Source organism: Nuphar pumila, chromosome 5 (assembly GCF_984573655.1).
Source record: "Nuphar pumila chromosome 5, dmNupPumi1.hap1.1, whole genome shotgun sequence".
NCBI classification, from domain to species: domain Eukaryota; kingdom Viridiplantae; phylum Streptophyta; class Magnoliopsida; order Nymphaeales; family Nymphaeaceae; genus Nuphar; species Nuphar pumila.
This window is the reverse complement of record NC_143253.1, coordinates 16,714,410-16,732,906: the sequence shown is the minus strand read 5'-3', so window position 1 is coordinate 16,732,906 and position 18,497 is coordinate 16,714,410. Positions and strand designations below refer to the sequence as shown.

At 34.3% G+C, this 18,497-nt stretch overlaps 1 protein-coding gene across 2 annotated transcripts; it reads right to left on the bottom strand.

Annotated features, from left to right (window-relative positions):
* Positions 1–1,007: 1,007 nt before the first annotated feature.
* Positions 1,008–5,078, bottom strand: LOC149836946 (uncharacterized). Of its 2 annotated transcripts, XR_016432073.1 has the most exons (7): positions 4,541–5,078; positions 3,772–3,898; positions 3,537–3,639; positions 2,516–2,569; positions 2,205–2,282; positions 1,908–2,132; positions 1,008–1,276 (listed from the first exon to the last, which is right to left on the bottom strand). XR_016432073.1 is itself a non-coding variant. In XM_090007188.1 (6 exons), exons 1-6 carry the CDS (start codon positions 4,710–4,712, stop codon positions 1,966–1,968), a joined length of 693 nt encoding a protein of 230 aa, XP_089863314.1. In that variant the 5' UTR covers positions 4,713–5,078; the 3' UTR covers positions 1,743–1,965. The 2 variants fall into 2 exon arrangements, 1 of the variants encoding a protein (XP_089863314.1); XM_090007188.1 differs by lacking the exon at positions 1,008–1,276 and having other exon boundaries at positions 1,743–2,124.
* Positions 5,079–18,497: the final 13,419 nt, after the last annotated feature.

The window sequence follows — 18,497 nt, the reverse complement described above, 5'->3', positions numbered from 1 at the left end:
ATATTGAAAAATCATATATATTCAACAGGTCGACGATAAATATCATCAATTATGTTAAGAAAATTGATGATATATATTGTCGCCATTGACTTTGATATAGCCGACGATAAATATCGGCAGAAAGTCCTTTTTTAAAAAAAATTATATTAAAAAAATTCACCTCAAGCCAACCATAAATATTGTGTAGATTGGTCATTAAAATTTCACCTCAAGCCCAATGTTGAATAACAAGAAAACAACTCCAAACTCTGCAATGGCTTTCATCCCATGAACATGACGGATGATAGAAAGACCATAGGGCCCAATCAAGATACCAGCTGTTAAATACCCAAGCACAGGACTTCCTACAAAATCTCATTATATTAAAAAAAAAAGGAAAATAAAGAGCTTGGAAGTACCTGACCATGTTCACATACACACACGTGTGCTTGCACATGCACAAGTGCCAATCAAGATACCAGCAGCCAAGTAACAAAACATGAACAGAAAAAAAGAAAACGATCAAGAAATTGAGAACTTTGTATAACTTAATCTATCGACACACATGCACAAGCATCAATCAAGGCACAAGCAGCTAAAGTACCAAAGCGCAATAAGGGAAAGAATTCTTGCCCTTTAATTCATACTGCAAAATCAGGTATTCAAAATCTATATACAAATTTGATTACCAAAAACCTTGTGCAGCCTTAAATATCTCCACCACAACCCTTACATTCACCGCCACTTCCATCACAAACTCTAAGACTGTTGTGACAAGGACTGTGCACAAAAGCAACAGTTCTATACAAGAACATCCAAATGATCTTGTGACAAAATCAACAGTTCTATCTATATAATCCTAAATAGGAGACTGTAGGGACAAAAACATATGGACAAAAAAATCAGTTCTGCACAACTATATCCAAAATGTAACTGCAATGATCTCTCTCTCTCTCTCTCTCTCTCTCTCTCTCTCTCTCTCTCTCTCTCTCTCTTCCATATAGGAAAAGATGTTGTATACACTCAAGTGAATCACAAACATTGCATATTATAGCATTAGTACTATAAACTTCATAATTAAAGAAAAGACAATATTCTTATTAAGTACATGGAAAGTGTGCCAATGCTCATAAAATGATTGGCACTTATATATTGCCAATTATCTTTTAAAATGTGCATGTGCAACTCCAATAGCTAAGAGTCCACTTCAGGAGTATAGCTGTGGATATGCAGAAAATTGCAGAAAATATACTTCAACAACGGGACCTTGTGAAAGTTCGAATGCAGCATCATTCAGCTGTTTTAACAAGCATAAATAAACCCATCAATATATTCAAATTTCTCAGTCCAAAAATGCAAAAGACAAGAGAACCAAATCAACACAAGAAACTCCTGTATATATGTCAACACGTCATATTGCTTTAATCCATGAAAACACATCAACTTGAATATTCCTTCTTCTCATAGTATAAAAATTAAGTAGAATACAGAGACAAGAAAGTGGGGAACATAAATTAAGTAGAATAGATAATTAATCTTCAAATCCTGGTTGTCTGACAATTTGTGCCCAATGGCAACCACATGTTTCACCAATTTGGGCATTTGACGCCACTTATTTTTCACTGTATGGTTTAATTATCACCCTTGAGAGACAAAAATACGAGAATTTTTCCTGTTGGAAAATATGTGGAACCAAGGATAAGGACATCTCATATACACCATCAAGGATGCAACTAGTAAAAAAGAACATAATGGAGGAAGACTGCATGAATGATAAAATATTAAATATATCAGTATGAAATTGAAAAGTATATAATTCCCATAGACATTACTAAAGCATATCTCAGGACATGACCAATTTAGTTTGTACTAAAATGTAAATGTGTTTCTATAGGAAGGCACTGGTAACCTCACAGCAAGAGTCATACCCACTGGTATCTGTTGATAACAGCAACACTGGAGATTCAAACTTGCTCATGATCTTCCCTAAATCTGGTGTAGATCCATTTCCATCTGACAATGGGACATGCCATAACATCCTTGTCTGTGGATCACCACTATCATCAGATGGTATATCCCTAATAAACTAACAATCACCACCATTCCACCATACCCTACATAATCAGGTGAAGTTGCACCGCTAGCCTGTGTTTCTACATATAGAAATCACAAAATCATTCTACATATAGAAATTAGTGGCAGAACTGCTTTAGCAAGGTGATTACCAGTCCAAGATCAACCTCCAAGAACAACTTCAGCTCTACATTATGAGCTTTACTGGAGACCTCCCTTAACTGGCCAACCTACAAAATGACAACAAAAAATTACCTCAAGAAAAATATCCTCAGGCTTGCCTTAGAACACACACACACGTGTATATATATTATAATGTTAGTTGCACCCGTGCACCCATGTGACATAGCTCTAAAGTGTATGAGTCTAAACTGGATATGAAAGGCTAACTATAAAATGAAAAACAACTTTTTATGTTCTAGGTACTTTCAGTACAAAATAATGCAAAGGTTGAGAATTCAACCTGTCCTGCAATGTCTGGAGCAGAACCATGAATGGGCTCAAACAGCCATGGACCCTGTAGATGCAACATTAGTTAAAGACATACAAGTTGTTCATAACATTTGTGCCATCATCACTCTCTGAAGGAAGGACTATGAGGTCAAAAGAATGATACAATCACGTGGAAAACAGAGTCTATCCATGTTACCCAATGAAGATATTATGTTAATGCTCTTGGATATATAAATATACATATAAAACATGTATATGCAGCAAAAAACCAAGGGTGCCATCATAATAAGGATACACTCATGAATGACAAACCAACCCCTCCCCTTTAGAAAAACCCACAGTCTAAGAAGTTGTTGTTAACTTTTGAAATTAACGAACCACTATTCCAAGTAAAAATCAAGTTCTATGAGTGTTGTTCATCAGAGGATGTTATTCTAATCAATGATCACACTTATCACCATGGAAGAATGAAGTGTGGTAAGAAATCCAAACCCCATGACCTCCAATAAGCAGCAGAGTTGAAAAGCTCGATATTAATGAAGGTCACAACTATTCACGAGTTACCCGATAGAAAAAAAAAAGATTCTTTATGCTTCTCAACCTACAAGGTATCAGAAATTATTTTGTAATAAATCTATTTGAAAAAAAAAAAGAATCGATCATTAGCAAACAAGGCTAGCATCTTAAAGAATCATGGTACTTCCATGCTTCAGGTTATCAATAGGCTTTGCATTGCCCTATGTGTGCAGAAAGAGTTGGCAGATGTCCAACCTACTAGTATAGCTTATTCAAGTTCACTATAAGAGCACCTTAGGACTTCAAGATGCCAAGGCAAGTGAAGCACATCCAGAGACACAGACCCACATTTCAATTACTATAGTACCTTACCTATTTATGTCCAAGTTGAATCAAATGAATCTCATAAAACCAAAAAATTCCAAAACAACTACATTTGCCTCTCTCAATTTGAGTATAGTAAAGTTTTGCTATAAAACAACAACCAAAAATTTTATTGAGAGATTATTAAGCACCTGTGGCAAAACCATTGCTGGGTGCAAATTGGCAAAAACTGATCGAAGGGCAAGCAGCCCAGTTTCCGGCTTCAGGTGGTGTTCATTATTATCCCACTTGTACCTGCAAAACTAGTGATCTCATGATAAGCAGATACTGCTTAACAAAACATGTTTAGCCACAAAAGAACCCGTCCAACCCTCCAAACATACTCACAAAAGGAAAAGATAATAATTGCAGAAAATGAAACATCACCCTCCAATGGCCCCAAGAAGAACATCTGCATCTCTAGCAGCGGCCAGAGTTTCATCTGGCAATGGAACCCCCACTGAGTCAATCGCCGCTCCCCCCACCGGTATCTCACATAATTGGAAAGTGATTCCTAGTTTAATCAGAAAACCGATAATCACAAGTAGCAGCGAAGGAAGATTTCGTAACAATAACCAACCAATCTAGTAATCAAAACTTAAATACTCACTCAAACTTGAACTGCTAAAAGATAAGCAAATACAGAACAAAATCATGATTTTTTTTCTCTGATTGCAAACAAACTATAGAAGAGTTACGAGTTAAATACACTAATTAAAAACACATTTTGTTCCATAAAAAACAGCACAAGTTTTCCCCGACTACACAAAAAATCGATGTATACAAAAAAATATGAATAATGGCGGTCCGGTTCTTGTCTCATCAGCATATGAAAGCATCAAAAACACTATTTTTTCTATCAACACTTGCACAAGAACCAAAACGCCAAAACCGCCTTGAAATCCCAAGCCCAAAACCCCAACCAGCCGAAGACGAATGAGCCCGAAAATTTGATCTCCAGGTCGATACTAAACTAGAAACCACAGATCCCACGCCAAAGCAAAGGGAGAATAAGCACGCGAAACTACGAATTACACTCTTCCGACTACAAAACCCCATCTAAGAGATTTGTGGGCTTCATCCAAACGTGAACCTCCGTTCCGATCATCAGAAACCGTTGAAGAAATACCAACTGCAGAATCAGAACCGCGATTACCCCCAAAGTTCTGAACTAGGGCTTCCACAGCACATGGATCTCCACACCGAGCATCAGAAGCCGAACCCAAACCTCCACCATTAACAAAAGGACTCAGAGCTAGGGTTTCGCAACAGAGCATCCTCCGAACATAAACCTCCATCATCACCAGACGACAACGATCTGAAAACATGAGCAACACTAAGATTCGGAATTACAGCTCCATCTGTACGCCCCTCGCCATTTTCTGCTGCGGAAAGACAACCAGACGATGAATTAGGGTTACGGATCGTTGTTCCAGCAGAATGCGGGCCGCCGACATCCGCGATCACGGAACCACGGGGAGAAGAGAAGCCGAACGAGGATGAATTAGGGTTAGGTTTTACGGAGAGGGTTTCGGAAGGGAGGGGATCGCCAGAGTGGTGTTCCGAAGGGAGCAAGGGCTTCGACGCTACGGTTTGAAGGGGAGGTTATCGCCGGAGTGGGGTTCCGATGCCAATCGAAAGCTTGAGATGGGGAAGAGCGAAAGGACAGGGAACAACGACGCATCCCTCCCTTGAGAGAGACTGAGGGCAAAATAAGCAAATGAGAAAGACGGCAATGGGCGTCCTTTTTTTGAATGTGAGGTTTCCGGGAGTAAACTAAAATAAAAAAAAAAGGAGGAAGCCCTCCCGCCAGATTTGAAAAAAAATGAAATTTTAATATCAACTAATTATCATCAGTTCTTGGTTAAAGGCTACGGTAATTATCGTTGTATTAGATTCATATAGACTATCCTCGGTTTTATATTGATATTGATGACGATAATTAGTTGATTTTAGATATATAATTAGTTGATTTTAGATATATTGACTATGATAATTATTAAACTAGTTAATCAGTATATTGAATATGATAATTATTATCGATTTTAGATTAATATTGACAATGATAATTATCATCAGTTTTAAATTAAACTAGTTAATTAGTACATTGATAATAATAATTATAATTGGTTTCAGATTAATAATGATGATAATCATCAACGATTTTAGATTAATAATGAGAACAATAATTATCATTGGTTTTAGATTAAACTTGTGCATTTAAGATATCAAATGAGTTTGGGTCATGGAATATGGATGTAAGACAGTCTTGGACCTAGTTATTAGGATTCCGGAATATATTTGGATATGGATAGGGTTTGCAAAAAGTTACTTTGGATTGGGTCAAATGAGTCTAAGGTTGGATCTTTAGGTCCTAAGGTGGGTTCAAGCATATCCACTCAAAGTAGCTTGGAATCGACTATTGAATTATCGTAATTGGATCAAAAAATGTGACATTTTATGTTTGTGTGTTTATAAAAAATCTAAGTTGGTTTTCGAGCGTTAAAAGATTCATCTTATACATCGCAATTGGATGATCCAAGAGTTTGTTTCTATAAAACTATGCATCTACATCGCGTTCATATGGTAAAATTTTAGACAAAAAAAAAACCTATGAAATTTTTTGTACATACCAGTTTACATATTTTAATTGGTTTACATAACAAAATATGTAAACTGATATGAAGATTTGTATAGGTTTTTTTTGCAAATCTAACCTAGTAGATGCATTAAGTGTGGTTCATTTGCTTGGAATCAACTATTGGATCATCATAATCTAATCAAAAAATATGTTTTTTTATGCTTGCATGTTTACGAAAATTCTGAGATGTTGATTTTCATTCCTTAAAAGATTCTTCTTATACATCATAATCGGATGATCCAAGAGTTTGTTTCTATAAAACCATGCATTTAGATCGCATTTGTACGGTAAAATTTTAGAAAAAAAAAAACTATGAAAATCTCAGTGCATACCATTTTCCATATTTTAGTTACCTTGAATCAAGAAATACTATAATATGTAAACTAACAAAATATGTAAACTAGTATGAACTGAGATTTTCATAGATTTTTTTTGTAAATCTAACCCTGCAGATGCATTCGGCATGGTCCATTTGTTTGAATCAATTATTGGATCATCGTAATCAGATCAAGAAATGAGATTTTTTGTTAGTATGCTTACGAAAAAGCAGAGCCATTGGTTTTCAAGCCTTAAAAGATTCTTCTTATATATCGTAATCGGATAATCCAAGGGTATGTTTCTATAAAACCATGTATCTAAATCACATCTGTACGGTAAATTTTTAAAACAAAATAAAAAAACTATAAAAATCTTGATGCATACCGGTTTACATATTTGACTAGTTTACATATTTTAGTTACCTTGGATCAAGGAAAAGTATAATATGTAAACTAACAAAATATGTAAACCAGTATGAACTGAGATTTTTATAGTTTTTTTTGCAAAATCTAAAGCTACAGATGCATTCGGCGTGGTCCATTTGCTTGGAATCGACTATTGGATCTTCGTAATCGAATCAAGAAATGTGGTTTGTTATGCTTGCATGTTTACGAAAATTCTAAGTTGTTGATTTTCAAGCCTTAAAAGACTTTTTTTATGCATCATAATCGGATGATCAAAGAGTCTGTTTCTATAAAATCATGCATCTAGATTGCATCTGTAGGGTGAAATTTTAGAAAAAATAAAAAAACTATAAAAATCTCAGTGCATACCAGTATATTGACGACAATAATTATTGTCAATAGATTACAAATAATCAGCATATTGATGATGATAATTATCATCGTTAATAGATTATAAATAATCAACATATTGATGACAATAATTCTCGTCGTCAATATACTGATCATTTATAATCTATGGACAACATATTGATGGTGGTAATTATCATCATCAATAGATAACAAATAATCAACATATTTATGACGATAATTATCGTCGTCAATATGTCAATTATTTGTAATCCATTAATAATGATAAGTATTGTCACTAATAGATTCAAATAATAAGCATATTAACGATGATAATTATCATCATCAATTGATTACAAATAATTAGCCTATTGTTGATGATAATTATCATCGTCAATAGATTACAAATAATTGGTATATTGATGACGATAATTACCGTCATCAATATGTCAATTATTTGTAATCTATTAACAATGATAATTATCATCGCTAATAGATTCAAACAATCGGTATATTGACGATGATAATTATCATCATCAATAGATTATAAATAATCAGCATATTCATGACCATAATTATCATCATTAATACACTCATTATTTATAATATATTAACGATGATAATTTTCATCGCTAATAGATTCAAACAATCAACATAATGATGTCAATAGATTACAAATAATCAGCATATTGACAATGATAATTATCGTCGTCAATTAGAGTTTATAAATAATCAACATATTAACGACTATAATTATCATCATTAAGAGGTTACAAATAATCAACATATTGATGACTATAATTATCATTTTCGATATGTTGATTATTTATAATCTATTAACGACAATAATGATCATAAAAAATAAGAATATATGTGATGATAATTATTGTCATCATTACTATGAAAAGTATAAAAGATAATAGGCGACAATTAATTATCGTCGTATTTAAAAGGCGATGATAATATCGTCGGCGATATCTAATCTCGATCATCTTCCGCTTGTTTCTATTCATATTATTGACAGGATAGGAGCGACAATATTATATCATCGACTTCAACTATTTTTACTACAACATTGTTTATCGTCAAGATTAATTTATTATTGATGACGATAATTTATCGTCACCATTTTTATGGTCAGTAATGACATGTTTTCTTGTAGTGATGGGTGTCATATGTTACAAGCATCCCATTATAGGTGCCCACCATCCCGACACGGGCGCCACATGTTACTAACATCTCATCATGGGCGGTCATCGTCCCGACATGGGCACCATGTGTCACTAACCATCCCATTGTGCTTACAAGGCTAACAAAAATGATAGGTGTCACCTCCCATAAAGGTCACAAAGGACCTTTGACTGCCTTGTCAAACACCAAAACTTTTTAGAAAATACTTTTAAAAAGATGATTTTATAAGGTACATAAATGTCCAAAATGAGTGATAAAAAGATAGGTTAAAGTTAGACCAAGACCGAACTGAGCCAAGCCAGGCCGAGCCAAATCTAAATCTAAATCTAAGGCCAAGTCGAAGTCCAAGTTAATGTTTAAAGTTTATTTGATAAGCCCAAGATCTAATGCCCCCTGAGGGCCTTTCCCTCTAAGCGACTCTCTACATATTAAACTCAAGGAGTTTTACAAAGATGATTAATGTGGGACTAAACAATTTTTATAAAGTGGGTTTTTCACTCTAAAGAGCTTTCTCAAATAACTAGGCAAAAGAAAAGATTATTTTGACAAAAACTTTTGTTTTAAAGATGTATAATTTTGAGCCAAATAACAACAATGTCCACATGGGTCAAAATTATAAAGAAAAAACTATGAACTTATTCGCGAAAGTAATATGCATAGATGAAGGTATCTTGTGGGTTTGAACATTCACTTAGTGTGAACAAGATTCAAACAATCTCAAAAACTAAGTAGCTAGGCACTTTGAACCTAGTGCTCAGTATGAACTTCTTAGGCCTATTCACATACATATTCCTTTCAGGTAACTATATGTGTCATTGATATATAAAAGTTGTATTTATTTAAAGTCCTACACAGTGTCATTTCATGAGTGCTTTAGAGATAACCTCAATCTCATAGAAAGCGACCCACACCTTCACACTCATATAAGTATGTAAAAAATGAAAATATATTCAAACCACTTTAGGCAATCTGGCCTATAGATCTCATTAAGTGTCAAGAGACTCATCATCATCTCACAGGTTTTCTGAACACTTACATCAGAATGACACTTAAATATACTCTCTATCTTCATATATTCTTTAGTGCTCACCCAATTATTCTAGTGACTTATTCTTTCCATTGAACCATGAACTCAGGTGACTTGAATCACTCGATTGGGTTTTCATTATGGGTAATTTTTTAGTAGGTTTTAATTTCATTCCTTCAAATATATTGTTAATGATTTTATATGAAAGGCCTTTTGTAAGTGTATCTGCCACATTTTGGCAAGATTTAACATATTTCACTGAAATTATTAATTCTTGAGTAAATTATTTACAATATTATGCTTTAGACTGATATGTCTAAATTTTTCATTGTATATGTCGATCTCTGCTTTATATATAATAGATTGGCTATCACAGTGAATAGCTGCAGGAGTCAAGGGTTTGCTACCTAGTGAAATTTTATTCAAGAGGTTCCTTTGTCATTTGGGTTTCATACTAGCAGATGCTAGTGCTATGAGGTCAGACTCCATAGTGGATTGGGTTATGATGATTTGCTTCTTGAAAGCCCAAGATATTGCCCCAGATTCAAGGGTAATGAGCCCCTCGTTTGTAGATATAAAGTCATCTCTATTCGAGTTTCAATTAACATTGACATAACTTTCAAGGTTACCAGATTCCTTCGTATAAAATAACCCATGATCCAAAGTTCCTTTAAGGTACTTTAAAACCTTAAAAAATTACAAAACAATGGTGAGGTCCTGGATTGCTAGTATATTTACTTAGTTTGCTCGTGAAAAATATTATGTTTAGTCTAGTTCCATTCAAAGCATATATAAGACTTTCAATAATACCAGCATACTTTAGTTGGGAAATACCTCTTATAGTGTATTTAAATAATTTAACATTGGGATCAAATGGAGTGTCAACAATCTTGCAATCAAAACAGTTAAATTTTCTAAGCACTTTCTCAATATAACATGAGTCATGTCAAAATTAAGTGACAGAAATTGCTTAGCATCATTTATATATTCTATATTTTTGCTAAGTATTAACATGTCATCTATATATAAGCAAATTATGATAATATTTTCATAATCAACGTTAGTATAAATGCATTTTTCATATTCAAGACTATTAAACCCATAACTCAAAATTACTTGGTCAATTTTTTATGTCATTATTTTGGAACTTGTTTCAATCCGTGTAACGACTTAAGTAATTTGCAAACTTTATTTATTTGACCAAGACCTACAAAACCTTCAGGTTGTTCCATGTAAATCTCTTCTTCTAAATTACCATTTAGAAAAAATAGTTTTAACATTGATTTGATTAATTTCAAGTTTGAAAATAAAAGCTAGGACTATAAAAACTCTAATTGAAGTTATTTTAGAGATTAGAGCATACATATTAAAATAATCAATCTTAGATTTTTGTTTAAAACATTTTGCTACTAATCTTGCTTTAAATTTGTTAATTGATCCATCTACTCTCAATTTTCTTTTGAAAATTTATTTGCAGCCAAAAGGTTTAAAGCCTAGTGACAATTTTGTTAAAACCCATATTTTATTTTAAAAAATAGAATCAATTTTATTTTAAATAGTTTATTTTCATGATGCAATATCAAGTGATGATATAGCTTCAAAAAGGCTTAAATGATCTCTATCAATCATATAGAGATAAAAAACTTTTACAAAATCCTTTGGTTTTCTAATTCTCTTATTTTTTAATTTATGTATTTTCATGTTCCAAAGTATGTCTCTTAGATACAGGTTCATGAAAACCAATGATCCATATAAGGGTTTCATAGTAAACTTAGCTTGAATGCACATATCACATTTATTATAGTAATCATACTTGCAAACAGGAATTAATCTTAATTTACCTATTTTTTTAATGGATCTAAAATGCACATGACCAAGTCTAACTTGTCATATATCAAGAGAGTCAAGCAAGTAAATATAAATAAAGGCATTATTATTGATCACATTCAGTTTGAACAATCCATCAGAAACAAAGCATTTTTTAATAAATACACAGTTCTTTAACAATATTATATTGTTAGATTTAAACACAAGCTTAAAATCATGTGTGGTCAATAGAAAGGTTGATACAAGGTTCTTAGTCATGGTGAGTACATGATACACATTCATGAGGATAAGACATTTCTCGAATTTTAATTTTAGTTTTACAAACCTTTTTTCTCCAACCTTTGCAGGATGAGAGTCTTCCATGTAGACTTGATTGTCTTCCACCACGAGATCGTATGTTTTAAACATACATTGGTCATTACAAGTGTAAATTATAGACCTAGAATCTACATATCACCTTCTATCCATTTGAACCATAAAAATAGAGTTTACTACAACCACTAGGTTCTCTTCAAAAGCTTATGCCTTGTTGCCTTTTCTCTTGCGGTGACAACACTCACCTGCATAGTGCACTAGTTTGCCACATAATAGCTGTTGTTGAGAATAGGGAGCACCAAAAGTCGATGGAAAATGTCTATTTGTGATGAGGGCACATTTTGAATGCATTGTTTGATCCATTGTTTGATGTTTACTTTGAAGTAGACAATGCAAAAAAGCTATGAGAAGCCCATCAGAGCAAATACAAGAAACCATAAGTTGTCAAATAGTAAATATATGGATTGCAAGTTTATTGATGACAAACCACTTTTACCCCAAATTGATAAAATGCAATTGTTGGTTCACCAACTTAGGGTAGAAGGTATGAATCTTGATGAGTCTTTCTAAGTGGTTGTTATAATTGAAAATTTACCCAATTAATGGAAAGATTATTGTAATATGTTAAAACATAAAAACAAATACTTCACTTTGGAATAACTTCTTTCTCATCTTCATATTGAAGAAGAAGCTCGTTATAGAGACAAAAAATAGAAAGTCAAAGAAGTTGGCACCAAAGTAAATTTGATGGATCATAAGCCAAGATTCAATCTCAGATTGAAATCTAAAAACAAGAAACCCAAATATTTTAAGAAATCAAGTTCAGGAGGATAAAGTTTAGAGAGCACGTACACCACCTTGGCCATGGTTAGGAAGATTACGACCTTACTCTGCCAATGTATGAAGTTAGTCCCAGCGAACTAAGATAGTTTGGGAATCTTCTGGTCCCCGACCTTCACAATAGATGCCATAGAGCTAAGTTGTCACTTTTAAATTGTTGGAGATTTGGTATTTTTCTGTCTTGATCAGTGGGACCGAAGCTTGAAGGCATGCATCAGTGGCACTTTCTTAAAAGAGACAATTGCCCCACCAAGATTGAACTTGGGTGCAATATTGAACACAACCTCACTTCTAGGATTTAACTAAGCATGCACCTCTCGTGCAATACTAACCACCATTGGCATTGGGTAGTTTAGTCACCACGATACAACTACCTTGAAAGAGAAGGAGAAAGGCTTAGAAAAAAAAAAGAGAAGGAAGAAGAGACTAAAAGAATAGACTTGTCTTTTAAACCATATAAAGTAGTTAGGAATTTTAGACCAAGGGTGCAAGGTAACTCACCTTTCATGGGTAGCCACTGTCTTGACATGGATGCCACATGTCACTAACATCTCATTATTGATGGTCACCATCCCAACATGGGAATCACATGTCACTAGCATCCCATCATGGGCGGCCACCATCCTGACATGAGTGTCATGTGTCTTCGACTGTTCCAATGTGCTTAGACGTTGAGGCTAACTAAAATGATAGGTGTTTCCCCCCAAAAGGGTCACAAAGAACCTTTGACTGTCTTGGTCAAACACAAACTTTTTACAAAATACTTTTAAAGAGAGATTTTTATAAGGTACAAAATGTCCAAAAGGAGTGGTAAAAAAATAGGTCAAAGTTACACCAAGACCGAACCAAATCAAGTCGAATCTGAATCCAAGTTCAAGTTAAAGTCCAAGTCTAAAGCCAAATCGACCAAGCCCAAGATCAAGACCAAACTGAACTAAGCTGAGTAGACTCTTAATCCAAGTTTAAAGCCAAATCCAAATCCAAGTTAATATTTTAAGTTTATTTGATCTCAAGATCTAATACCCCTTGAGGGTCTTGCCCACTAAGCCAACTCTTCACATATTAAACTCAAGGAGTTTTACAAAGATGATCAATGTAAGACTAAACAATTTTTCATAAAGTGGGCTTTTCTTCAAAAAAACATTTCTTAAATAACTAGGCAAAAGAAACAGTTGTTTTAGCAAAGACTTTGATTCTAAAGAGGTATAATTTTGAGTCAAATTACAACACATTGGTCATCGCAATGGAGTATTGGGTATGCAGTCAGAGATCATTGAGGTTGGTATCTCAATTTGGGATGGATGGTGAAGCCAAAAAAATTGAGTAAATAATGGATATGATAGACCAAAATCCTGAAGGATAGTGTCAAATAAGGTGAGGATGGAGTCCTCGAGACGGAACATGATCACTTCAGTGAATCAAGCGCTTGATAGTTGAGATTTTCACATGAAAGTGGATAACAAGGCTATTGAGAAATTTACTCATTTTGATCAGTTTAAATATGTTTGGGTTCCCCAAAAATGTAATTAAATTCTTAGGAGATTAGCTAAATTGGGGACCATGGGTTATGATAGATGTTGAAGGATAAACCATTGGACTGGTTTCATTTGATAGTTTAGCAGCTTGTTCAAAATTATATTTCATTTATAAACGGGTCAGGGATTGCCTAATCTCATCTAGACAATAAAAAAAAAAAAGAATCTCTGATTTTTCATAATCGTTGAATTGTAAATATAACTCAATAGGAACAAAAGATCAGCACCTTGGTCTTACTCAACATGTAGGTTATTTGTTTTAGATAAAACAATAATATCATTGGCATTTAAACAGATTTTGATAGTACATGTTTAGGTGATGAGATGTCGCTCTGATGCCAAGAAGAATAAAGAAAAAATATTAGTGTTTGATACAACAACATATTCATGAACCTTCAAATCGTGAGAGGTCAATCCATTTTAGATCTAAGTCTGGCCATTTGAATTTGCACCTCTGTCGAAGCTCCCACTGGATCGTGTTTAGAATGACGCCCCTACTTTTGTATTTTCTTATTAATATTCTATTGTTTCATTCAAGCCAAATGGATCTCCATGCAATTAACAACCAACACTGCCTCATGAAGATTCATTGGGAACCTTTTCTTTGTAGATCGTTTGCCAAAAGTAGATCCCGAAAGGTGAAATTGGGGTTCATTTACCAGTTTGGTGTGCCCCATACATAGTGATTTGTCACTAAAAAAACTGCAATCATTAAAAAGATGTGCAATTATCTCCTCATCCAAACCGCACATTTGACATTTGCTCGCTAAATGAAAGGCTTTAGATTTTAAAAGTAAATCATTTGTTACCGTTTCCTCCAAGATAAATCGTTCGAAGGTAAAGTCATGCGTAGGAAGACCCCCACCTCAAAGGGTTCCCTGTAAAAGACATAAAGCTCTATAGCAAGACCTCACCAAGCAACTCCCATCAGAACAAATCCGCCAAGTGATTATATCTTTCTGGTCATGTAGTGAAGACTATCTACTTAATGCATCATTGAAATACCAAATTGTTCCTAGTGGCCATATTGACATCTTAGCCTCTTTGTATGTCTACCACATCTTTTTCCCATCACAAATGGAACACACAAACTCATATTACTTCCCTCAGAAGTCAGATCTGTTAAAAAATTAATTTATGGAACCAGACATTATCAATTTGTTAGGTGGAGGATTCTATAAGTGTTAACAAGTCTAAGTGTTTGGTCTATTAAGGCTTGATATCCAAATTCTTCTAAGGTCTCGGTTCTACCAAAGGTCTAGACTCTAGAAATATCTCAAGGTAACATCCAAGCCACCAAAATGGAGAAAGATAAAAATAAGGGTAGTAATAGCATAAGAAATGATAAAGAAGAGGTTGGTGACATCAAATGCAAATCCCTAATAAAAATGAAAGATGAGCCCCTACATATCCCATTAGAGATAAGAGATAAGAAAGGTTCTTATCCTTATCCACTTCCTAAGGTGGTAGTGTAAATCCTTACATATGTAATTGTTGGTGATAATAAAAAGCAATAAAAAAGCATCTTCACCCATGGACGTAGGCTTTCTAGCCGAACCATGTAAATCTCTTTCCTCTTGATTTTCTGCTTTGGTTTATGGTATCAGAGCCTTGATCATGTTCTTGTCACTTATTTCTTTATGGGTTCTTCAACAAGTTCTACAATTACACCCAAGTTTTTACCCAAGCAAAACGGTAGGGCAGAACAAAAACATTGTAGCATTACAAAACTTGGATTATCCATGATATTCAATGCTAGTGTACAAAAAAAATATTGGGTTGCAACTTTCAATACTATTGTTTGGTTGTTGAACAGGTTGCCAAGTACCATGTTGGGCATGAAAACCCCCTTTTAAAAAGCTTTTCAGGAAGAGGCCTGATGACTCCTACTTACGTATTTTTGGGTCACAATGTTTTTCTTATCTCCGTGATCTCATTAAAAATAAATTTGATCTGAGATCCTTACCTTGTGTATTTTGGGGGTATAGCGAAAATTATAAAGGTTATTAGTGCTTGCATATCAAATCTGGTCATGTCTATATATGCAAACACGTTTTTTTAATAAAGAAAATTTTTCATTTCAAAGAAGTCTTAATACTTATACTAATGGCAATGAGCTTGTCACATTTTCTAATTGGATTTCAGATCAGAGGAAATCTGACATTAAGGAAAGCTCATCCAACTTACCACAACCATCAGAATCCACTCTCGACCATCGAAATCTCACATAGGTTGATGAACGATATGAGGGCACCAATAAAGATTTGATCAATCACGATACTCAAGCTCAGCTCGGCAACATTGAGGCCCCTCATAATTAGGCAAATGAAAGACAACATCACATTGCTGGTGGCAGCATAGAGGCACCTCATGATCAGGTCAATGAAGGCCACCACAACACTTTTGGTAACAACGCTTCACATGTCCAGCCGAGTCATGACCACACACACAATGATAATAGTCACTCGATGTTGGCTCAATCCAAAATCAGAATAGTTAAACCTAATCCCAAGTATTTCTTGGTCTGCTCGGACATCCCGAGTGAACCAAAAAATATTAAAAATGCCCTAAGTCATCCAGGTTGGTTACGAGTTATGAAAGAAGAAATGCAAGCTTTATACCAAACTGATACATGGGAGTTAGTCCCGAGAGAGCTTGACATAAACATAGTAAGGTGTAAGTGGGTTTTTAAGACAAAATTAAAAGTGGATGGGAGTCTTGAGAGGCTCAAAGCTCGGCTTGTCGCTAAGGGGTTCACTGAAGTCTTAGGGATCAATTTTGTTGAAACTTTCTCTTATGTTATCAAGCCAACAATTATATGCATTGTGTTATCCGTAGTTCTTGCTTTTGAGTGGAATATCAAGCAACTTGATATAAAAAATGCCTTTTACATGGGTTTTTAATTGAGCCCTGTTTGTGGATAAATCGCTCGGATTCAAGAATCTGAATAAGTCCACTCATGTCTGCAAGCTCAGACGAGCTTTATATGGCCTAAAGCAGTCATCATGTGCTTGGTTCGATAGATTTAACATCTTCTAGCAATGAGTTTTTATTATAGCACTGCAGATCCATCACTCTTTGTATGTTAAAATCCGTGTGGGTGCATTTTCTTGCTTTTGTATGTTGATGACTTCATCATTATAGGTAGTAATCTGATATTCCTTGATGAAGTCATAAACACCCTTAATAAAGAGTTTTTCATGAAGGATCTTGGGCAAATATATAATTTTCTCTGAATCCAAGTTCAAAATTTTGAAAGACTTTTCCTTAAACAGGCCTGTTATGCCATTAAGGTTTTGAATTGAGCTCAAATGAAGGATTGTCACCCCATTTCAACTCTCATGTTTGAACGACCTCAGCCTTCAAAGCATGATGAATCATTCGAAGATATCCGTCTTTATCAAAGTCTAGTTGAGAGTCTCCAACATAGTGACAAATATCGCGAGATTTATGAAAATCTCGCGATAATATTATGAGAAATTGTCTGAAAGTTTAAAATGACAATTTCTCATTAGATTTTCAAAATCTCACGAGATTTATGAAAAAACATAAATACCACGATTTAAGCGTGATATTTACGTTTTAAACGGATATTTATCACAAAAAATTATGTATTTTTATTTTTAAATAAATTTTATTAATATTTTATTATAAAAATTAATTTTTATATTTATTTATTAAATTTTTTATTGCTGAGATTTTGCCAAAAATGCGAGATTTATGAAAAAAATTCAATTTCTCGCGAGTTTTTGGAAACGAGAATTTGTCGTTTAAAATGTTTGTCACTATGGTCTCCAATACCTTACTTTTACTAGACCGGACCTGTCATATAGTGTGAATTATATGTCAACATGTGCATGCCCCTACAAAGTTTCATTTTCGGTTGGTTAAACGGATACTTTGATATATCAAGGGAGCCATTAACTACGAGATTCAATTACTTGCTCATAACCGCTAGTTCTTTGCAGGTTCTTTGATGTGGATTGGGCAGAGTGCCTACAACTTGAGATCTACCTTTAGTTATTTTATTTATCTTGGAGGCCACAACATATCTTGGAGCGCGAAAAAGCAGCCTACCTTTGTCAAATCCAGTTCTGAAGCCAAATATCGATCTCTTGCTTTTGCTACAGCTGAAGTTACTTGGATCACATTCATTCTTCGGGTTCTTGGACTCTATATCTCCCAAACTCTTACCATTTTTGCGACAACATGTTTGTTCTTCATACGACAATAAATTCAGTTTTTCATAATCGATCCAAACATGTGAAGATCAACTATCATTTTGTCCATGAAAAAGTGGATCAACAATAGCTCGTCACTCGGTACATCCCGTCTCATGGACAGGTTCTTGATATATTTACGAAGCATCTCACTAAATCTGCTTTTTAGTTATTAAGACCCAAACTTGGCTATTGGCCACCGCCCCATACCAGTTTAAGGGGGAGTATTAAGGCTCCATATCCAGATTCACCTACTGTCCTAGTTCTACCTAAGGTCCAGTCTCTAGAAATATTTCAAGGTAACATCCCAGCCACCAAAATGGAGAAAGATAAGGATAAGGATAGCAACAAAATAAGGAAAGATGAAGAGGTTGGTGACAACAAATGTATATCCCTAATAAAAAGGAAAGTTGACCCCCTACCTATCCCATTAGAGAGAAGAGATAA